General features: G+C 35.3%; 1 protein-coding gene across 1 annotated transcript in view; it reads left to right on the forward strand.

The window, feature by feature from the left end:
- The window catches only part of LOC5575811 (mediator of RNA polymerase II transcription subunit 15), a 65680-nt gene extending 40892 nt beyond the window's left edge, over nucleotides 1–24788 (forward strand). The window contains exons 3-4 of the mRNA XM_021852244.1: nucleotides 6943–7276; nucleotides 23278–24788. Coding sequence (XP_021707936.1) covers nucleotides 6943–7276; nucleotides 23278–24536 — 1593 coding nt within the window. The 3' untranslated portion in view covers nucleotides 24537–24788. The remainder of the gene's footprint in view (nucleotides 1–6942; nucleotides 7277–23277) is intronic.
- The last annotated feature ends 235 nt before the right edge of the window (nucleotides 24789–25023 follow it).

A 25023-nucleotide genomic window follows, 5' to 3' on the forward strand; every position in this document is an offset into this window, starting at 1 on the left:
ACGTCAATTTTTTTAGGATTTTCAAACTTTTCTACTTTTTTAAAAAGGCATGTATATTTCAAGGATGTGTTATTCTACGCAAACATTAGTCTACATAAGAGCTTTCTTTTCTACTAATACACCATCTTGATTGGACCATGATTTCTCATTGTTTCGACTTTGTCCGGTATTGGGTGCTGTCCGGCACTGGGGGATCTCCCCCTAAATTTTAAAAGATACATTGTTGCAAAATTTGGACCTAGTACCTTCAGCATAATCTGCATCAAAAGTGCTAGAATAAGATATGCTTCCTTGAGAACATCCATAAAATAAATAACAAAAAACAAATAGTTGTATATAAAACATGCACCAATAATAATACAGTCAATAGTTCCATATTATGACAAAGCGCCTTTCCATGCCTTGACGCTGATTGTTTTTTACTTAATTATTTATTTATTAGGCTCATGCGCCAATTAGCATTACTGAGTTGAGTCAGTTCTAGCAATACCGTATTCGAGGCATTCCCAAAGTACCCAAATGTATTTAGTAGAAATAAGAGTCCAGAGACTAGTGTCCAGTAAGTTAACACATTACATTGAACAATCTCAACTTAAGTCCATCCATTGAACTATGGCTTCTTTGATACTTGTGGGAGAAAAGAATGCAACTACCTGCTCAATTCGCCGGCATTCCGTTTTAGTTACCAGCTGACCAATGCATGTTGACGAGCAATTGAAAAAAAAAAACATTGAAGAGAATGTGCACCTCCACCTATCTATCTAGTATCTACCTCCACCTATCTATCTAGTATCTATTTTACTATAGACGGGGATATGTTCGAGGTGTTCGACCAGATTGTCTACCTTGGATTCTTGCTGATAATAACGTTAGAACGTCTACAAGAAGCTGCGATTAAAAAAGATTCACCCCCACACCAAATGTTCCATGTACAAAAGGCCGGTATTCCTATTCGGGCATGAAACGTGGACGATGCCTCCTCGAGCAACTTAGAGTATTTGGCGGTGTGCAAGAAAACAGCATTTGGCGGTGAAAGATGAATAACGAGCTCGCCCAACGATCTCAGCATCCAGAAGGTGGCCAAATCTTGCAGGATACGATGTGCAGTACATGTTGCAAGAATACCAGACAGCAACCCTGCAAAAATGGTGTTCGCTTCGGATCCGGTTTATACAAGAAGGGGTGTAGCAGGCGCTGTGTGGATCAAGTGCACAACGATTTGGCGAGCATCGGACAGAACCGAGGATGAAGAAATGCGGCCACTAACCGAGCATTATGGCGTGAAATAGTTAATTCGGTGTTATCTGTTTAGATGTTAACAAATTGAATGAAATGAAAAAAATGAAACTTAGAAAACTTATTCATATAGACTCAAGTCAAAAAAGTATACAAACTTACTTTATCGATCCTACGTGTTTCGCAGACGAAATTCTACACGTTTCGCTCTGAACCAACTCGATTTTTCACTTTTAGAACGTTTAATTTCTGGATTTACAAAACGACGAAAGTAAGATTTTCAACTTTCGCAACATAACCACTACTTTCGCCGCCCCGCTGTATGGAGAGACGAAGTGACTTAACCACGAATCAAAACAAAACACTACTTGAGTCGATTTTACACTGGTAGAAAAACGTCGCAAGTAACTGAAAAAACGGCTTATCATTTTGTCATAAAATTCTTATGTGAAATAATAGGAACTTCATAGTTTTTGAACGCGAGCTCATTGTATGCAAAATTTAAGCAATGTACACGGCGAAAAAATGTTAAAAAAGTGATTCATTTTAAAACAGTTTAAGATGACAGTTTGTGATTCTTCTGAATTAATTTTCTCAAAACCGTATGGAAGTTACTTACGTCGATTTGAAAAAGTAATCGAGAAATATCGCTTTCCATAACACCCACATTGGCAAGCGAGTTCGCTTTCTCATTGTCCGTATATGATCCATTCGATAGAGCACTCAATGTAGATCGTATTTCACCGAGGAACTACGAATGATGCTTCATCGATGTTCAAATACACCAAATCCAGTAGAATCATTTGTTTTTGACCCGTCGGTGTAAAACCTTATATCACTGTAGACGCGACCGAACCTGCCCATAACAAATTTGCGTATTTGCTCCAAACGAAGCAGATCTGAATTCCTCGGATGTCAGATCAAAAACTAAAGCGACACTTTAGAAATCAGAGAAAGAACCGTGATAGGATAGAATTAAAGAAAAAATAACTTCCAGCCTTGAGTCAGGTACGAGTACTAAAATATTATTAAGCTTGTTTGAGGATTTCTTTTGAAATGCTTTTTAAATTTTTTTCTGAATGCCGCGAAAAAAAAATTGGTGTGTACATTGATGCCCACTGAATCCAAGAATTGTTCCGCAGAATACCCTTCCATACATTTCTTCAGATGATTTTTCAATGGTTTCGTTTGGAATCCACAAAATCCATGAAAATCCTGTTTGTGACCCATTACTGCCAAGTGCCTATACTAAATGTATGCGAAAATAGTTTGTTAGGAAAATTCCAATGTATTTTATATTTTAATCAACTGGTTCAAATAAAGCGTGCAATATATACAGGTATGTTCCGTTTTTATCAACACGATCGTCAATTTTTAGTTGACAAAAACGGAACCGTGTTTTTGTCACGGAATAATTTTCTTAGACAAAATTATTTACAAATTTAAAAGGTAAATTGGAGTTTTGTCATGATAATACATATTTTCATCATATAAATGCACAGTATTGAAGTTTAGGAGCTGTGAGGGGCATTTAAATTGCTCATTCTTATAGGTTCTTAACGAAAGTTGATTGCAAACTCCTATCAATCAATATGATTTTGTAATGAATCAATAATAGTTTTAGTTTTATTGGTAAAAATATCAATAAATGTAATATAGAATATTAAACGATAATCACATAAATGTCCTCTGCATCATAAGGTGCGTCACATTTGTAAAAAATAACTTCAAGAAAATGGCTTAAGCTGACATTTTTTTTTTCAAGACAGATTTAACAAGAAACAACTTTTTTTTCTACTGTTCATCCTCATCCTTCTGCTTATTTTTTATGGCATAACATCCCCCCAGAAGAAGCTTTTTCGCCAAGGCACATTTTTTCCATTTTTGGCTACACCCGATTGGCGATTAAATGGGAAATTATATTGCGAAAGTTTTTCAATCTGAAATGAATATTTACGATTTCCTCTGCTTTGAATTGCCATCAGTAAAATGATTGTGGTGATATTTATTCTAAAGTTATCACCACCAACTTAGACAGAGATGCACTAATGGCCAATCTAGAATAGCATCACCATCGCATTTTAGCTTTAGATCGCAAATAGACTGGCAGTAAACTAATCTAAATTTCTAGTTTTTTGTTAAGTAAATATAATATGGAATATTTACTAGTGGTGCCGTTAAACTTCGTTTTGTCATCAAGTAGGCTGCTGAAAAATGGCATGCAATCTCCCATACAAAATGATAGATTAGTTTTCAGTTGTTTTTCCAGTTATTCCAGAGTTTTTTCCGTTTCCAGAGTGGACGCGTGTGTGCAGTGTTCCCGAGTACGGCGTGTTTTTCCGCTGCAATGTGCTGGGGATTTTTTATATTTCCGTACGAAGTGGGCCGAAGGGTCTCAGATTTTCATGAAACTTTTTCCACAGGCAGGGCTTATCAATATATGAATAAAAAATTGAGAAAAATTCAGGATCGCTTATTTTCCCGGAAAACTCAGTTGGAATTTTTTTGTTTTCCTCTGACACTACTTATTTTGGAAAATTTATAACTCAAGAACGAAGCATCGTAGAGACAAAGTTTTTTCATGAAAATGAAAGCAAATTTTCTCAGGAATAAAAAAAATATTAACTGGAAAAGTTTTCCACAAAATTTTCTACCGTTGAGAAAATTTGTAAAGAAAAGCCGGAAAAACTATGCTTCAACTCGCGGAAAATTTTGAAAAAATATTTTTGAGGAGATAATTTCATAAGCTTTAATCGCTGAAATTTTTGAAATGTACTTTTTTTCGTTTTTGAGTTATGACCAATTTTGTAAAAAATGTGCAAATGTGCCATTTTGAGCCTTTTCTTTGAAAAATCATAACTCAAGAAAGAAGCATCGTGGAAACAAAGTTTTTTTTTATTAAAATGAAAGCAAATTTTCTCAGAAATAAAAAATAACTGGAAACAGTTTTCCACAAAATTTTCCACCGTTGAGAAAATTCGTAAAGAAAAGCCAGAAAAACATTGGCACATAAGTGGAAAACTTTCAAAAATAAATTTTTGAGAAAGTAATTTCATAAGCTTTAATCGCTGAAATTTTTGAAATGTACTTTTTTTTCGTTTTTGAGTTAGGGCCAATTTTGTGGAAAATTACCATATAAGCCTTTTCTTTGAAAACCCATATTTCAATCGAAGCATCGGAAAAACAAAGATTTTTTATTAAAGCAATTGCAATTTTTCTAAAACATCTGAAAAAAAGATATGGGATTGGTTTTAATGAAGTATAAGTCGGAATGGATGATATTTTTCATAAAAAAAACTGGTTCTGCCTCAATTTTTCATTACACCGAAAAGGGATTCTCTCTTTTCTATGGAACTAATAAGATTATTATTTTTTTTTTAATTTTATTTATTCAATTATTCTTCTTGTTAATCATAATCATGCACTTTATGTAGATTTTCATCTTTTCCGTAATCCACCGAACTCCATTCGAATGAAACTTAGTCATGAGACCATGGCTAATCGAGCGTAAATTTGTCCTTACTGATTTGTGGCCGTCCAGTCCGAAGGGGTTACAGCATAGCGAATAGTATTCGTAGTATTGAACTTTGTCCATTTCAACAGCTTCGGTAATAACGAGTAATACCGTCAAGCTACCATTCACCGTGCATTTAAGAAAAATTTGTACTTCAAAAAAATATATAACTGTTCTACATAAGTTGAAGCGTACTAGAATACCACTACGTAGCGTGCAATTATATAATAATTCAGGGAAAAATCTAAAACTAGTGATGCTTTACAAAAAAATACTCTAAAATTATGTTTGAAAATGTCATGTTAAGGTCGCCTCGTACCGTTCTATGTAACCATTTACCGTGCACACTAGTGCACCATTCACCGTGTGTATGGTTTTCGTCATGATTTCATTTTGTATCTTGAAGAAACGTTTTTGATGAAGCAACTATGTTCCTAGTAGTGTGCGCACTCATTTTTAAGAGTACTCAAATCTTCATTTACAATAAAAACCAAAAAATGTTTAAAAATTGGCTAAACAATTATTTTTTTTTATTAAAAACGTTATAAGAGGTTTGCCTGTATTGTCAAAATCATTCCATATTCACTCAAAAACTAAATATGAAGTAGTTTAATGACGACATAACAATAAATTTCATATAATCAAATAATTTCATGCCTTTTACACTAATGCACGGTAATAGGAATCATATATATTGACGAGGATCCATTCACCGTGCATTTGGGTTTAGACTGAAACACAATAAAAAAAATCTAATTTGCATAAAATCTCATTGCTCACACGATGAAATACATCTTACTTATAGTGAAAACTTATTGAAATTTTTGAAAAATTTCATACTCTATCGTTAAAATGAAAAATGTGAATTTTTGGCGTTTCTACTAAGAGTGTTGAAAAATCTCATTATCAAACATAATCTCACTGCTCTTTGTTAGTTTTTGGTAAACTTATGATTCTCAAGCCATTTCAACGCTTTAAACCAGAATTAAAACCTAATTGCCATTTTGTCTACCCTTTGATTTAACTGTCAATTTTGTAGTTACCTAACAGGTAGCTGGAAAAAATGCCTACATTATGATTGAAGAAAGTTTTGTTTATAAACTTATAAATTTGAAAATAAGCTTTATAAACTTATAAATGTATAAATTTGTAAACAGCTCATCTTGGCAATATTTGATCATGTTTTAGGAACGAAAAATGAGCGTATTTACACGAGTTGGAACCCCCCCTGGGGGTCGCGACCCAAAGTTTGGAAAACTTTGACCTAGAGCTATGTTATATAAGAAAAAGGAGATGTCTTTGCAACTCTCTTAAGTACGTATTCAATTAATCACAAATTTTAGTTGTTGCTAGGAAGTGGCCAGAGCAACTCTCGATTGTTGAAGGGTGGGTCAATCTTGTCCAACAGATCATGCTTAGGTTGAAAACTCCAGTTGATCAATGGATAAGATGGGGTCATACCTCATTGCATCGTATTGAATTGACAGCTAAGATGCTCAACATTAACATAATGTCGAAAATTTAACTCTGAGGCTATTGAAAAGCAAACAATAAGTAAACAATAAAAGCATTTAAATTACTTCAAAATAAGTATTTAGTTTACATTCCAAACATTTTCAAAATAAAAAAAAATGTTTGTGTGTTGATAGAAACGGAATAATTTGTTGACAAAATCGGAAAACAGAACATACCTGTATAACATTTATACAACATAATCAAAACAAAAAAATATGACTAAAGAAATTCTAGAAAATACATATAGTAAAAACGCTTGATTTTGACCTGTCTATTCTGAAATTTTTATTTTGCGTTTTTTATTAATCACAAAGATTAGCCATAGTTAAAAATAAGTAAAAAATAAATTGTTATATTGACTTAGAATAAGGAGCAATTTGAATGTGAAGATATATAGGATAAAATTGATTAGGTCTAAATTGATAGGATTTATTCATTTCTGAAGAAAAATCAACTATTACACAATTAACAGTATAATCTTCGATTATGACAAGACATGACTCCAATATTGGCATCGGAATGCAATGAGTTTTACATCAATCTAATACTGACGAGTAACTCCAGCAAATCAAAAGTGCGAGGTGTGCCCTGAAAATGTCTGTTGTTTGTTATTTGAAAAGTTCAATCATGCTCTATCAATCAAGGTTGTACTAAATGTGTCTTCTGTCTTATTACAGCTTCCAGCGGAATACATCAGCTTGCTGCAGCAATTAGCCGATCACCAGAATCATGCAGCACCCGCCAAACAGCCGAAGCACCACTCCTACGATGTGCAAAACGCCCAAACCGAGCAATACTATCAACAGCAACAACAGCACCATTCGCAGCAACAACACCAACAACAGCAGCAGCAACAACAGCAAGCAGCCCAACTTCATCATCCATCGGCGCAGCATAATCAAATTCAATACATTACCGAGGAAGAGTACGCTCAAATTCTGAAACATGCCCAAGCTCAAAATCACCAAGCTGCTGCCCAGTCTCACTACGCCCGACCAGCCGGAAAGCAAGGTATGTAATTACCAAAGTCAAGGGTTATCCATTCTTGCATTATGTTCCTTCGATCAATGAAGTGAACGTTTTGTCAATAAATTAGAACATTGGGTAAGGCAATTCGGGGCAAAAGTTCGCTAAAGGACTCTTCAACACCAGAGACAACCCCTGGTAATACTTTACGGGTAATAGTTTGTAATAATTTGATGAAATTGTTTATGTTTATATATGTAGCTGATAACATAAGGTGTCAACTTATTAGATCAACTGATCACACATATAAACATAAACAAATTCATCAAATTATTACAAAGTTATGAATAAAGTTGTGTTTGTGAGCCGTCTAGATCGTATATTGGAAAATTGGAGTTTTAATATTAGAAATTGTATAAATCTAGGATACTCTACTACTGTAGAGAAATGATGCTCATCATGTGGCTCACAGATAATCTTTTTGGGAAAGGCCACAATGGTAATCAATATGACAATAAATTTAATATATTATTATGTGTTTTGATGATTATTAGTTTGAAATTTGCATAAGAGTCCATTATTTCAACAAAATTCAGATTCTTCTCATAAATTAATCTTGATTTAAGCTGAAGATGCATCGCAGCCAAGCATCAAATTTTCAAGAGCACGAATCTGAAGAACCAAACAAACGTCTGAGCTGAAAAATTGATCGATTGGTGACTTGCTGGTTGTTGACCAATCGATCAAATTGTCAGCTCAAACAGATGTTTGGGACTCCAAATTTGTGCTATTAAAAATTTGAGGACGGCTTCGATTTATCTTCACCTTAATGTAGAGTGTTTTGTGACTTGTAAGTGAGAGTATGTTTTTCACAAGTACAAAAGTATCCGTAAATAAAAAAACAAACAGTTAGCACTGCATTGGTTTAGGCATGAGCGTAACTTGACCACTAAGCTCAAGGGGGGAGGATTGGTATTCGATCGTAAAATTCTTTAACCCTCTAACACCCAAATTTTTATTTTCGATTTAAGTATTATTTTTCGTTATCTAAAATCGTTCTAAACACGTTTTGGGCATTTATTTATTTTTATTCTCAAATTTTTAAATTTTGGTTTTTGATTTTTATAATTTTTATTTTTGAGCATCCCTAGCTTTTTTCATTTTTTCTTGAAGCCTTTTCTAGTTGTTGATTTTTGGCAATAATAAAAATTTAAATTGTTATGGTATTTGTAAAAATATTAAATTTTTAATTTTTTTCAGAGCGTCTTTTATTTTCCGTGTAACTAACGGAAAAACAGGTTTGAAATGATTTTAATACCATCAGGCTCTTCTTTTGTAATAGGTTAATCGTAGAAAAATATAAAAGGTATGATTTTTTATATTACACGTTAAATGAAGCCCAGGCATTTGTAGGTTATATAAGAATGCCATTTTTCAAACAATTCCTAAAAATACAAAAAAGTTTCAAAAGTCATAAAAAACTTTTCTTTTATGCGTGTTATGACTCAAGGTATAAGCCAAAAATAAAATCATTTTGATTTCCGAGCTACGAAAAAATACACAAGATTCCAAAGTGTACCCCGTCTAAAGGCGGGGTTGGGTATTAGAGGGTTAAGCAAAGTGCACGCTAAGCTTAGAAGTCACGCATAACTTATGATCTCGCCCTATAAGCCATTGGTAACCGAGTGTGTAGCTCGTTGTTATTAAGCAAAAAAGTAGACAAAAATACAAACTGCCACCACTGCACGATAGAGAAGGATCTTCTCTTGGGGTTTGGGGTTAACCCTACCTCCAGACTTGACAATTTTGGATCTTATTCGAAACAAGTTTTGACAGCGCCTGCGTTAACAGCATATTTGGCTTATTCAGTATTGTAGATTTCCATTGAGTTTATTTTTCATACTTCAATACTTAGCTTTGTGTCTCCAGTTGAGTGAAAGACCACCAGAGTAGACTCGAAAAATTGCTGGCAGGGTCCCAAATAACATAAAACAAACCGAACCAAATAACATTAAGCAAACTCCAAAATTTTATTATCGCATAGGTACTTGAGATATTGGAGTTTTTGTGGTATAAGGATTTGAACTATTCTTTCTGAATAAGCTTGTGTCATTTCACATGAAAGTCTGAAAGGCAGCGCCCATTTATTACTTTACGCTTAATTGGGCAATGTTCGACCTCCTTCCCTCCCGTCCGAATCTGAGGTTATATGTACCCTTGAGGCAAACCGACCCTCAAAGTTCTTTTAGGCTATTTGTGACGTAATTGGGAACAATATTACAAAAGGGACTAAAAGTAAGGATCCAAAACTGCAGCGTAGCTAGGGGGTGCGGTGGGTGCGCTGGGCCCCGAGTTCATAGGGGTCCTCAAATTGTGGTGAGATTTTCATTTAATATTATGATGTCGATTTCTAGAAAACTAATACGTAAACAAGCAGATAAAAAATCAGTTTGAAGGTGACCTTGATCAGTAATGTGTAGGGGCCCAAGATGAATGTTTGTACTCAAGGAAGCTTTTCCCTATCCAACCTTTTTCATTAGAGAGGTCAAATGAAATAAATTAAAAAATACAGATAAGGTACCGCGGGGCAAGTGGGTAAATGGGGTAAGTGGAAATAATTGGTATATTTTACTGAATATGAGAATTAACATTTTAAGCTCATGCGTAAACCTTTGAGGCCATTTTGAACATTACGATAGGTAAGAGATTTCTGAGATTTTTGCCATTATTGCATAATAAAGCGAAATATTGTTAACCTGTCAACCATCACTCCGTAACAAGTTGGCGGCGTGCAATCGTATTTTAATATTTTCAGTGGAAAAAAGTTGAGGAATATAATTTTCTGTACCACTTCTAAGTTGTCCCTTCTGATAGTTTTAAACTGCAATAAAAAAAGTTTTAAAATTAATTCGACAAAAACCTAAAAATAACTAAATTGAAACACTGTTAATTTTCTAATCACGTGGGGCAAGTGAAAAGTTTCTCATTAGATATTGAATTTGTGTTTTCTCTTTAGGTAGCTATAATTATACAAGGTTCACAATTATCATAGAACAACAGAACGTGCTGATAAATCAAGAAACACTATACTTAAAGCGATAAATGCTATTGTCATGGCAAATCATGGAACTTCTCTAAAAAAAGGTTGCCAAATATTACGATATTAATATGTTTACTTCGGACAGCCAATAAAAAGGAAAACGTTGATTGAAAAGTTCCAATATAAGAGAACGCACGGAAATCTTGTGGAATGTCTATGTAAAGCTAGTTCAAAACATAAATAATGGGGTATAGGTGTATTCACATAAAAAAGTTTGTAAATACTTTATAGAAGGATTCTGTTTGATTTCTCTTGAAGAGTCATCCGACGTCATATCCGATTTTCTTAAAAACAAATAACGAGCGGTGGAAATTCTGCAGAGCAGAAATGCAATTGCTGTCCCATGATGTAAGAACTAACATTGAAAATGTTGCAGTTATAATATTGTCGAATCATTTCAACCAACATAACTGAACAGAAGAAAATTCAAGTAACAAAAATAACATTTTCTTTGTTTACATATTACTTATGTTATTGTTCATTGGGACGCCTTAACAAATGTTAAAGGTAATAGAAATCGTGAATGTAACTGTTAGTTTTTGAATTTATTGTTCAAAACGATAAACTTTTCACTTGCCCCACCTGTGGGGTAAGTGAAAAGTAAGGAGACGTTTTTCAAAAACTTTTTCTGTACTTTTTTCTTCAATTTTACATAAAAATCAATTTCAGTTTACTGCTCATATTTGGTGGGAGTCAAGCTAAAAAATATACACGACCTCATTTGTTTTAATGTAAGGTCTCTAAAATTTGAAGAATCCCAACTATGCGAAATCCATTACCCACTTGCCCCACGGTACCTTACAAATATAAATTAGTGATTAGAGTAGCCTTAATAATTATTCAAAATTCATTCTCGATAACTCGGTTTAATTTTGTAATTCAGACGGCTGTATCCAAATGTGCATATCTGGATTTGATTTGGAGGTATGTTACAGATTATATTCTTAAACTAGCCGACTTTCATTTCTTTTATAGTTGAACAATTAAGTCAGCTATCATCTTTGGAACATGGTTTGCACACATTTAAGACTAGTATGGTTTGCACACATTTAAGGTAGTAGATCTTATTTTAGAAATTTAGTCTATAATTTAATACAAGCCTTTTTTTAACGGTAGGTCTTGAATGTCTCTATTTTAGGCAAAAATGTCTTTAAAGTCACAATATTCTTTACTTTCCTTCTCGAGGAAAAACTTAAGGAATTCTTTTAGTGATTTATACAAAGATCTATTCAGGTATAGAATCTCCTTCAGAAATGTCGCTATTGATTCCACCACCAAGTCTCCCAAAAATCTTCAAGCCTTGTTTCAAGGCATGGTTAGATGATATTTTTCGTAATTTGCTCCAGGAAACCCATGAGCTTATAACATTTTCATGACTATTTTAATTCCCCCAGTTGTAACTGGTGTCCGGCCATATGGCCAAACGCTGTTTGGCCAAATGCCGTTTGGCTGAACGCCATCTGGCCGAATGCTGTTTGGCCGAATTACGAACACAAAAAATCAACAACACAAAGATCAACTAATTAATTTGCTGACCTTTACGATGAGGCGGGATGTCATGTTTGTCGATGTAAAAGTGCTCCAAGAGCATAATTAACACGACCAGTTCATTCTGGACGAAAATGTGAACTCGCGTCAAGACTCTGAGCTCTGGATTACCAACGGTGTGCTAGGGTTTGTAGTGTTTTTGATAATTTCATCAGAAATTTTTCATTCTTTCAAACATAGGCTATTCTTTCGATTTGTACTGGTTTGATTGTTATTGGCAATAAGTTAGCTTATATTTTAAAAGGGAATTTCGCCTTCTTTAAATTATCGGCAGTTCTTTGTAGTTATACTGATATAACATTTTTTTGCATTACACTTTCTTAAAATTTTATAAGAGATTTCTCCTTCTGTTGATCATTTGCGCTTCTTTCATATTTGAATATTTTTCATAGTTATTGGAATAAAGGATTCTAACATTCAAAAGCTTTTTATTAAAAACATAGATTATTAAGCACAAGGGATAACTTAAGTGAGATGTCATTCTCCTCCAAGATTAAGATTGCAAAGCTTTAAGTGAACTCTGCGCCGTTGATTGCGTATATCAGTAAACCGGACGACTTGGTAAATACTTACGTCGAATAAGCTCACTGTTTCACCGTTTTGGAGAAAAAACCAAACTTTGTGGTTGCAAACCGATGCTGCAGAAAGACGTAAACCGTTTTAGTAACTGTCAAAAGCTGAATACAAATGCAATGCGAAAACAGCATTCAGCTATTTCCGCTAGCAAAAATGTAAATAATTGCTTACATTTAGGATGTTCCTCTAAACTGTTCTTTGGAATTCAGCTTTGAAACTAATTACAAAATTCACAAATACAAATTGTAGTTCACTAATAGCTTAGCTTAGCTTAGACTGACTGCATATATTTATGGTTGCTATTCTGTGATTGACCAAGGTCAGTGAAGACGCACAAAGAATCAACTAGTAGTTCGGCTTGGATTAGGATTGATTATTGTGCTAGTAAAGTAAAACACCTATCCCCAACAGTTAACAAGCGATAAAAATGGATTCTATCATCGCTCTCTCTTTGGGGCCCTCGTTCGCTGCTCCTATTTATCAGACTTGTTACAACTTACGATGCAATGCCGATCATGGACCGCAACAGATGGTATGTTTTTCTTCGCTTGCTTTGATCGTGCTTCAAAATCAAACGAGTGCGAATCCTGCAATGCCTGGTAGTCGTTCATATTTAACAAATTTGAAATAAAAGCATGGAACGAGCATACAAATTTATCATCCATCCTTGACTGAGCAGCCACAAATCATCTTCAGTTTGGGTTTCGCGAATCACAAGCCAGCAAAACGCGCGAAAAGCCGAAAAACGATCCCGATAGCATGGGCACTCGCATAACACTGCCCAGCAAAAAAAGCGTGAGCCACGAACGACAAGAAAAGAAAAATCACTCCGTTTGCGCGCTGAAAAACGATCCCGATGGCTTGGGCCTTCGCAACATCCATGCTGAATGTAGAATTCGGCCATTAACTCTTTCGGCCAAACGTTATTCGGCCGAATGGCATTCGACCAAATGACCCGGAACCTTTAATTTGGGGATTTTTCCAGGAAGATCTACGAGAATGTATGTGCTAGTTCCTCCAGTTATCCTTCGAGGAATTATATGAATTCCTTCAAGTATTCAACCACATTTCCCCTAGTAGTTGCTCCTAAAATTCCTCCTGGGATTATTCGAGGATATATAATTAATACTCTTCCAGGAGTTCCTCTCAGAAACCTCTTTTAAAGATTTTTTCCACATTTCATGCGAAATTACTCCTGCAGTTCTTTTCGTGTATTTTTTGTAGTAAAATCTGCATGACTTCTTCAAAAGTTCATCTGAGGATTCACAGTACAGCTAATACTACAGTAAATATTATATTAATTCCAATCATCTTAGCGAGTTCACCTACGAAAAAATGAGGTAACTTTTATGATTACCCTTATAAAAATTCTACGTTAAATTTTTGATGGTCTTAAACGAAATACTTAGGAAGTCCGTGAAAATCACAAAATGAACTCCTGAAGAAATCATTGGAGTTCATTTATTAATTTGTTTTAAGCAAACCTTGGACAAATTTATCGTTCTTAAAGAATTTCTTTCATCAAGATTTACATTTAGATCCCGACTGAAAAACACTAAATTGAGGAAATCCCCCAGCAACACACATGTTATAATTGTGTATTATCAACTGATATATGACCAAAACTAGTCATATATCAGTTGATAATACACAATTATAACATGTGTGTTGCTCGGGATTCAGACTTACCTAATTAAAACTGTAATGAAGTATTGCTTTCCATCGCTATTGTGCCAGCTCATATTTTCACTTCCATGTAAATTCAATTTAAAAAGAAGAACTGTAGGCTCATTAATTGACATTTTTGCCATTAAACCACAGAGAACAGACATGGAGGCTCGAACAAAGGCCCGTCAAAATCCTGTGGAAAGGTTAGAGTCAATCATCAGCGCCGCCAACGCAGACAGCGCGACATACAAACTCGTTTCGACCACACGATGGCACTAGTGAACGTTAACAGACATTGGCACACAAAGCAACGCTAGCGACAAGTGGCAATTTTTGATGGTGATACTAGCGCCAAAGTGTAAAAAGCGGCAAAATTGAACCTCCTATATTCTGATGACAGCGCCGCGTAACAGGAGCATAACGACATACTTTGAAATGACCAGAACAAAGCTTTACACACGCTGACGATTAAAGATGAACGTCTGTTCTCTGTGATTAAACTACTACAACAACATATCAACATAAGTTGCATCACTTTAGTCATACTTTTGAGAACTTATAATCAGAAGACACACACAGTGCAAACACACACTGAAAAATTGAGACATGAATTTGCGAAAAAATATGCGTTCTAATGAGATTCGAACTCACAACTTCGTGCACGCTAGGCCGGCGCTTTAACCAACTAATCTACAGAACACCTTGTGATTCTGCAGAATAGAAATCCAAACTGAATCCGAGTACTAACTATCAAATAATTTCGCAATTTCATGTCTCTATCGGCTTAGAGCTAAACCCCCAACACGCTCGCGTTTAGTACTTTAGTCATAATTCTACAAAAGATATTTGTTCAATGTTTACTTCAACAGTCGGTTTCACATTAGTGTTTTACATTAAGATGGCGTTCACCTTAGTTCTGGAACCCCTGAACTGCGCACCAGGAATCAAAAATTCTAGCTCTGCCACTGATACTGTTTGACAAGAAAATTCCACGGAAAATGTCCATTTTTTTAAATATTCATAGAAATAAAAAAAAATGTTTTGTCCCGGGGTTACGTATTACCCCAGATAACCTTACAATCATTGTTGCAGATACATCTTAACTGTGACTGCTTGTTTTCGAAATAATGTTTGAAGTTTTTTTTTAAGATTAGAGGGCTGTTAAATTTTAACAGCATGATTTTTAATTTTTCATCTAGCAAACTGCAAATGTAAACTTTCTTCGATGACCAAATCGGTCGGTAAATATCTCTTACAAATTTGAATTCAAGAAATAAGTGCTCTGCGAAGGCCCAAGCTATTCGATTCGTTTTTTGCGCACTCGGAATGTTTTTGGCTGGCTTCGTTTGCTTGGGTAGTGCTTTGCGAAGGCTGAAGCCGTTCGATTCGTTTTTCGGTTTCACGATTTTTTTTCTCAGTTACCACTTTAGCCGCACACCATCGGAGTGTATCCCTGCTTTAGCGTGTTGAGATTGTAACTGTTCAGTCGTGTATGGATTACCAACATGGTGAGCTCGTCTCATGCTTGTAATAACACAGTTGTACCATGACATGTACATTTTATGTATTTGTTGAACAAACTATGGATGGTTCGACTGTTTAAGTGTTGAAATAAGTGCTTATTCATGTTTTAAAGAAATCGAGGTTCAAACCATTAAATAGTTCGATGTTTAAGATATCGACGCATTGATATATAACATTTTAAACTGAGGTTACATGAATCGCATTACTTACCAAGGGTAATCCTGTTCATGTAGCTTTTAAGCCCTCGAACTAACAAAATTCCTTCCCGTGGCAACCATGAAGATGCAGAGGTAAACTCGGTCTTTAGTAACAATGGATGTCACACTAACATTCCTTCCCTTCTCCGATGACCGTAAGGGAGTGGCCGGCGCCGTTATTGACATTACTTATTTCAGAGTTCTCGAAAATATACATTGAAGATGGTATGCTACTCCCAAGCTACATCTGTTGGTTCCCTGTACAATTTCGATTATTCTGGTCAATCACGAGTAGCAACTACGAATTGTACAATCCTCAATGCTCATGCTCACGAATTTGAATTGAAGAAACGTCCTTATTATTTGATGATTTAATTTTCTTCAATAGTTATTGGTCAAAATAAACATTCTCCAACATTTTTTATTTAAATATATAATTTTTGAAAAATAACTCAGTTTAAAAATTAAGAGGAAAATAAATTTCAAATGGAATGTTGGGCTCAAAATATAAGCAGTAACTATTTTTGAACTGATTACCATTTCGTTGATATTGAGTCAATTTGTATGCCCTTTATACAATTGATTAGATATGATGCACAAGCTCGATCCTTATAAGGAATTCAAACAATAAGATAATTTATCATAAACTACTTAAAAGGGAACGATGTAAAACCGTTGTCGTTCCGATGAGTACGGAGACTGCATAGCCGATAAAACAACAATTAATTACATAAAAGGTAATGTAAAAATTCTGGATGTTTGCTTTTACGAGCAAAAACCATCTATCTATCTTCTTTTAAATAAATAAAAATGGAGTGGTGTTTGCATGTCACTAAATGGCTTGATAGAGGATCAACGGATTGACGTAAGTTTTTTGCTGTTGCACTCGACAAGGGATGCGACGCGATCGTGCGAGGAAAAAGTTTGGGAAAGTCTCTGGAATAATCGGGAAACGGGTGGAGTCCTGAGAGAGACTCGCGAAGTGGAAAAAACATAAACGTCATATGCAACCATGATTCCGCTGTCACGAAACATCAAATGCAACCCGCCGTTTTTATGGCTGCAAGAGTAATAAGTATTGAATTCAAAATAACCTGTATTAGAAACCACAGTTGGCGGAGCAGATTTTCCTCAAGTTGCTGTTAAATATAAACACAAGCAAGATTAGTTATTTCTAATGTCTGCTACGTTTGCAGGCATGGAATGTCACTCAAAAGCGTATTAAAGCTTCGGTGTGATGCAAAAGTTCGAACGGCTAGCGCATGATTGATGTAAACACAGAGTGGAATAAGAAAAAACTCAGCAATTATAGACAAAGAAGAACGTCTTTGCGAGTCTCGTCCAAGATTTATTGAAGGGAGGTTCAGCAATCTAAGCAGTCAATGGGTGCGAGGTGAGGTCAGTTACGAGAGAGGTGGAAGTGACAGCTGGCGAGTTTGTATACGTGATCTTCTTTTCAACCCCTTAGTTGCTAGGGGTTGTTTGTTTTCATTACACAAGTAAAAATTTCCCTGGCAACAGGGGATTTTTTTTATTATCGTACAAATTGGGCCGAAGGGTCTCAGATTTTCATGAATCTTTTTCCACAGGCAGGGCTCATGGATACATGAATAAAAAAAATGGAGAAAAATTCAGGGTCGCCTATTTTTTTTCGGAAAACTCAGGTGGAAATTTTTTGTTTTCCCTTGACATTACTAACTTTGAAAAATCATAACTCAAGAACAAAGCATCGTAGAAACAAAGTTTTTATATGAAAATTAAAGCAAATTTTCTCAAAAATCAAAAAAAAAAATATGAACTGGAAAAAGTTTTCCATAAAATTTTCCACCGTTGGGAAAATTCGTAAAGAAAAGCCGGAAAAACTATGCCCGAACTCGTGGAAAATTTTCAAAAAAATATTTTCGAGAAGGTAATTTTATAAGCTTTAATCACTGAAATTTTTGGAATGCACTTCTTTTTCGTTTTTGAGTTATGGCCAATTTTGTGAAAAATGTCCATAACTCAAGAACGAAACATTATAGAAACAAAGTTTTTATATGAAAATTTAAGCAAATTTTCTCAGAAATCCAAAAAAAAATATGAACTGGAAAAAGTTTTCCACAACATTTTCCACCGTTAGGGAAATTCATAAAGAAAAGCTGGAAAATCTATGCCCGAACTCGCGGAAAATTTTTAATAAAATATTTTTGAGAAGGAAACTTTATAAACTTCAATTCTGGTAACTTTTAGGATGTACTTTTTTATTGTTCCTGAGTTATGGTCAATTTTGTGAAAAATGACCATATTAGCCTTTTCTTTGAAAACCTCGAAGCATCAGAAAAACAAGGTTTTTTTTTATCAAAGCAATTGCAAATTTTCTAAAAAATCTGAAAGAAACGCTATGGGATTGGTTTTAATGAAGTATAAGTCGGATTGGATTATATTTTTCATGAAACATTACACCTTTAAGCAAAGCTGAAAAAACTGTTTCTTTTCCATTCCAAGGGATTCTTTCTTTTCTATGGAACAAATAAAATTCTTTTTTATATTTTTCTTTAATTTTATTTATTCAATTAATTAGTACATAACTTACATTTTATCTTAAAACTATCTATTTTTCCAACCGGGAAGATTGGTTTTGGTTGCTACCACCAGAAGATTTTCGTTTCTATGTAGTATTAAGAACAAAGCATGCTGTATTTTCTTGGTTTTCAAATGCATCTGAGAATTCACTCGCAAAAATGCTTCGTTCGTCTTTTGGAATAAATGAATGATATTTTTTGTTCCAGGAATTGGAACAAGGTTAGAAAATCTCTCCTGAAGTAATTTTTCAGCCTCTGAAAAGTCATTTTCAGTTGCATAGATGAATTCCCAATCTTTTTCAAATTGGTCTTTCACCTTTTGCGACACAGCCCAGTCAAAAAATTGTTTGGCGTTATTAATTTCCGCTGACTTTCTAATACTAGCATCTCTAGCCATTCGCTTAATATTGCCACCGATACCATCACATGGACCTTTTCCATGTTAGGTTGGGAAAAAGTGCCATTCTGCTCTAATTTTAAAATCATTTTCATGGTTGCATACATTTTTGAAATTTGATTTATTTTTGTACTGTTCTCCGCAACCACCAGAGAAATAAATGATTTTTTCAAGCTCAGGAAATTTATTTTTCAATCTTGAAATTAGTTTTGTTTGAAAAGCATAAACTGATGTCGTGTTATGCTTTTTATGTCAGCAATTACAACAAAATTTAAGAATTTGATCGAAGATTTGTCTTTGTAATAAATTACAAATGGATGTATTGTTACTTGAGGTCGTACAAAGTAATGGCTTTGAATGGAATCTTGTATCACGCACGAATAATTTTCCGCGAAATCCATCTGGCACATTATTTCTTTGTTTCCAACTAGTAATTCCTGTTTAGCTCTTATAAATTCATTTTGTTTATCTACTTCAAATTGATGCACAAGAAACTTCTCTGTGAGATTTTTCAAGTTTTCTATAAAATCATTTACATTTTCCTCTTTGTTGATAATTTTACAACGAGGAGAAATAATCCAAAAACAATACTTAACTTATTCAACGTTGTTTTCATCTAAGCGATTGGCAACAAAATCTAATTTCTTTAATTTACAATCCTCACAGGACCTCAAGTAACAATCATCTGTACTATCTGGACATATCATTTGACTAGTCAAAAAGGTGTTAAGTTTTTTTTTCTGTATTATGAACTTCAAAGCAATTAGTTTTTTTCAATGCATCAACCATGAATTTCATATTCTCATGTATCATGCAAACACAAACATTCATGGCCGATGAATCCTTTGTATAAACACATTGTTTTGGTTTAAGTTTCCAGAACGATGTGAATGAGACAGATTCCTGTTCACTCTTACAGGTTTCCAAATATTGTTTATATAAAGTATCCAAAGGGTCAAGCAAAAGGCGTTTTTGAACATTTTGGCGCACTCCATTGGGTAACTCAATAGATATGGTATCTTTCAAGCCAGGAAATGGCCGACTGATATCATCCCTTAGGTAAAAATTTGAAACTATGTCTTGGACATCTGATCCATGCGAGGGTCGTCCTACTTTTGAAAGTGGTTGAATCCCTAAATTGTATTTTTTTGATTCAGTTATAACGTGTTGAGACACGTCAAAATGAGCTTTAACTTTGGCATATGACCAATTCCTAGGAAGTAATTTTAGAAGTTCAATTTGCTTGTCATGTTCGGCTTTTGTAACAGCTGAGTTCAAATTTAATAAAACGGAATTAAAATCCTCTGTAACATCGACAATATTAGGCGGAAACCAAGTCTTTATTTTACTCAAAATTTGATTGAACATTTCGTCCATAGAAGCATTGCGATAGTTACTACTAGAAGCATCCAAACGTGAAGATTTTACTTGAAAAGAAATTTCCAAGAATTTAGCAAGCTCTTGAATTTTTGTACATTATTTATAGAACCAACTGACTCACCCGAGGAAGGAGTTTCCTTTGGCGACGCCAACGAAGATAGTGGTGAAACTTGTTCCTCAAACGCCATTGCTTCTGGAAGATCCGTTACGAGAGCCTTCTGGTCACCGGTAATGGAGCACATCACGCAAATTTTCATCTTCTCCGTAATCCTCCGAACTCCATTCGAATGAAGCTTACTGATGAGGCCTTGGCTGATCGATCGTAGATTTGTCCTTACTGATTTGTGGCCGTCCAGTCCGAAGGGGTTACAGCATAAAGAATTGTATTCGTAATATAGAACTTTGTCCATTTCAACAGCTTCGGGAAAACTTTTTTCACTTTCCAAAAATTAATAACGAGGAATATACAGCTGATAGACAACACTTGCACTTTCTCACTGCTCTTTGTTAGTTTTTGGTAAACTTATGATTCTCAAGCCATTTCAACGCTTTAAACTTGAATTGGTAAATACCTATTTGTCATATTGTCTACCCATTTATTTAACTGTCAATTTTGTAGTTACCTAACAGGAAAAAATTGCCTACATTCTGATTGAAGAAAACTTTGTTTCTATGTAGTTTCGTTCTTAAGAAATTTTGTTTATGAACTTATAAATTTGTAAATATATGGTTCAAACAGCTCATCCTAGCAATATTTGATCATGTTTTAGGAACGAAAAATGAGCGTATTGAAAAATATTGTAGGATTGGGTGTTATTGATCGCTCTTTTCAAATATACTTTGTTTGAAAGCTGGAATAGCTAATCGGGTTTTCATTATTTGTTTTCATAAACAGTGAAAAATGTCCTGGGAAACTGATTCCATTTCAAAAATTTCATATTTTTGAGATAATTTGAATCCGGTTCGACAAGTCATGATGAGTCTTGAGTCATGATTTTTAAACGAAAAGGCATGTATGGCCAATCTTTGCATTTTTTACAAAATTGACCATAGATCAGGAACTAAAGAAAAGTACATCCTAAAAGTTACCAGAATTGAAGTTTATAAAGTTTCTTTCTTAAAAATATTTTATTAAAAAATTTCCGCGAGTTCGGGCATAGATTTTCCAGCTTTTCTTTATGAATTTCCCCAACGGTGGAAAATTTTGTGGAAAACTTTTTCCAGTTCATTTTTTTTTTGGATTTCTGAGAAAATTTGCTTAAATTTTCATATAAAAAGTTTGTTTCTACAATGTTTAGTTCTTGAGTTATGATTTTTCAAAGAAAAGTCTTATATGGCACATCTGGACATTTTTCATAAAATTGGCCATAACTCAAAAACGAATAAAAAGTGCATTCCAAAAATTTCAGTGATTAAAGTTTATAAAATTACCTTCTCGAAAATATTTTTTTGAAAATTTTCCACGAGTTCGGACATAGTTTTTCCGGCTTTTCTTTACGAATTTTCCCAACGGTGGAAAATTTTGTGGAAAACGTTTTCCAGTTCATATTTTTTTTGGATTTCTGAGAAAATTTGCTTAAATTTTCATATAAAAACTTTGTTTCTACAATGTTTCGTTCTTGAGTTATGATTTTTCAAAGAAAAGTCTTATATGGCACATCTGGACATTTTTCACAAAATTGGCCATAACTCAAAAACGAAAAAAAAGTGCATTCCAAAAATTTCAGTGATTAAAGCTTATAAAATTACCTTCTCGAAAATATTTTTTAGAAAATTTTCCACGAGTTCGGGCATAGTTTTTCCGGCTTTTCTTTACGAATTTTCCCAACGGTGAAAAATTTTGTGGAAAACTTTTTCCAGTTCATATTTTTTTTGGATTTTTGAGAAAATTTGCTTAAATTTTCATATGAAAACTTTGTTTCTACGATGCTTTGTTCTTGAGTTATGATTTTTCAAAGTAAGTAGTGTCAAGGGAAAACAAAAAATTTCCACCTGAGTTCTCCGGAAAAATAGGCGACCCTCATTTTTTCTCAATTTTTTTTATCCATATATCCATGAACCCTGCCTGTGGAAAAAGATTCATGAAAATCTGAGACCCTTCGGCCCAAACCCGTACGGTAATAAAAAAAATCCCCAACAGCATTCCTGCCTTTTCACTGATCAATTAAAATGATTAATAAAGTAAGGGGTTTATTTTATAAGTCGAGTCGATCAAAATGACTCAACTGGAGTCACTGTAAACTTGTAAATCGAGCATATTTATGTGACTCGTCTGTAGTCATTGTCGATCAAAGTAAGCATGCATACTTCAGATGTCACCCGTCGACTGCCATAGTAGTCTAGTCACATGGAGTGAGAACTGTCGAAAAACTCGAGTGACAGAGCCGTGTCGAGCGAATTTTTCGGTCGACAGTGACTCCAGTCGAGTCATTTTGATCGACTCGACTTATAAAATTGGGCCCTTATATGTTGAAAATTGGACCATTGGGGAAACATATCGTGAAATTTAAAAGTTGCAGGCACGTATTCTAACCAATTTTTGGGCTCTACGACAAAAAATATTATTGAATAGTGCATTTTGCTGCTATTATCAACACTTACAAAACCTATCTAACAGATGCCTTAAAGTAGAGCACACACTTCACCGCGTTGTTCGAAACGGTCAATTGTCATGGTGGTTCTGGTACCTAGTAGCAAATCATTCGACAGCTGAAGGGATCGCAACTGGTTGAAAACGTACGCCCACGCACATTTTAAAAGGCAATGTTGAAGATGAATTTTAAAACGGGCTATCATAAACAGTTTGCGCATAATGCAATGGTTGTTAGTTTTGTTCGTACTTGTGTCCCTCTCAAAGCGTGCTTTTGCCTCCATTATAGGAAAAAGATTGCATTTGGGTTGCACTACTAAAATCAATTATAGTTCATTAATCTGCAAATGATACATCAAAAAATCTAGTATCAAGTTTTGAAGGTAATATGTTGAAATATAACTTGCCTTACAAGACAAAATCTTAAATGCTTTTCATTCAGTTCAGTTATTTTGTGAGAATAGTTGAGTGCTATACATCCCTTTTAATATTTCGTTCGTTTCAGAATCGCCAAAATACCGCCCGTCGGTTCAACTGTTGGAGACTGGTCAAGAACACGGACAAGCATACGCACAGCAAGAGCCTGAGCAGCCATACCGAATCCAATACAAAAGCATTCAACCGACTGGATCAGTCACTCCCGTATCGAAGCCAATTAGCGCCTTTTCATTCGAAAAAGAACTCGCTAAATTGGTGGAATCGAATCGTCCAATTGCCTACCATCCGGCAGGTCCACATCGACCAAGCGAACGAGGACCACATGATGGCCCACGATACGTGGTGAACCCTCAGTCGCACGAATACGCTTACGCCCCAATCCCATCCAATGAACACGCGCCGAAACAATCGATCAAAGCTCAGTATATTGCGCCTTTCGCCCAACTGCATTCTGGACCAAAACTAAGCGCAGCACATCTGCAAGTCGGACCCCATAAGTTTGCTGATAGTCCTGCTCCAAAGTATCAGTTCATCCAACAGGAAGCCCCAGTTAAGGGTCATGCCCCCCAACAATATCTCACTGAAGTATCTCCAAAGTACGCTCAGCATGCTCCCGAAAAGCAACCCTCCGGAACTCCTTCTCCTAAAATCCAGTACTATGTTCCAAAAGAGAAGAATCTCCAGATCTATTACCCCCAGCAGGTCACAGAGAAGCAACCTACAGAACAACACACTTCGCAACATCCAATGAAAATAGTAGATGCACCTCAGTTACAGCATGAAAAGCCCCACAAGCAGGTTCAGACTAATCGTCCAAAAGCTCAATATACCGCCAGAGATAAACAAGCTGAACAGAGTCAACAAGCGGTTCAGAAATCCAAGGATTCAGAGGTACCATCCAGATCGGCCATATACGTATCCCAACAAACGGGAGTATCTCCATCGCCAGTCCCTGCTGAGCAGCCCAGCCAGGAAAGACAACCACAACCTCAACATCACAAAATACCGCCCAAAATTGATCGTCCTCTCACTCAGGAAGAATTCCAAGCATTGGTCGATGCTGGCTACTCCGTGGTGCCAGTCCCAGTTCCGGTTCCTGTGCCTGCTTCCCAGTATCATGCGCAACAGCAGGCTGCAGCAGCCCGTGCATCAGCTAATGCTCCGTCGCCTTCTGCACGCCATGGCCCAGTTCCTCAGGCCTCCCGATACCATCAACACCAAATAGCGGCGGAAAACAATCCCAGTCAAGTTATCACCTATCTGCGTCCGCTGCATATCGATCCTTTCTCGGCAGGAGTCAGAGGACCCAATAAGGCAGCACCTTGAGAGTGCACCAAAAAAAAAAACTGCCACTGTTTTAGCTAAGTTCGTTAGATAAGTATTATAAATAGTATTCTAGTGTAATTTATCAACCGATTCGCCTGAACACAAAGCAAATATGTATCAAACCACGAAACAGTGGCACACAAGACGGAGATTTTTTATTTGTTTTAGCCGTGATACTGTTGTTACGCATAATTTATAAAGATATTTGTGTTATGGCTTAAAATTGCGCGAAATAAATGTTTTATACATAAATTTATTGATTTTAATTTTACCGATACCTTTAATAATAGTAACACCTATTAGCAGATACTTTTTATGAAATTCCTACTAAGGGGTCATGCACAAATTACGTCACGCTCCAAGGGGGGGAGGGGGTCAAGCCAAGCGTGACAAGCCTTACAACATTTTTGAAGGGCTCATACAAAAAATGTGACAAAGAGGGGTGGGGAGGGGGTCGAAAAAGTCGAAATTTAGCGTGACATAATTT

Source organism: Aedes aegypti, chromosome 3 (assembly GCF_002204515.2).
Source record: "Aedes aegypti strain LVP_AGWG chromosome 3, AaegL5.0 Primary Assembly, whole genome shotgun sequence".
NCBI classification, from domain to species: domain Eukaryota; kingdom Metazoa; phylum Arthropoda; class Insecta; order Diptera; family Culicidae; genus Aedes; species Aedes aegypti.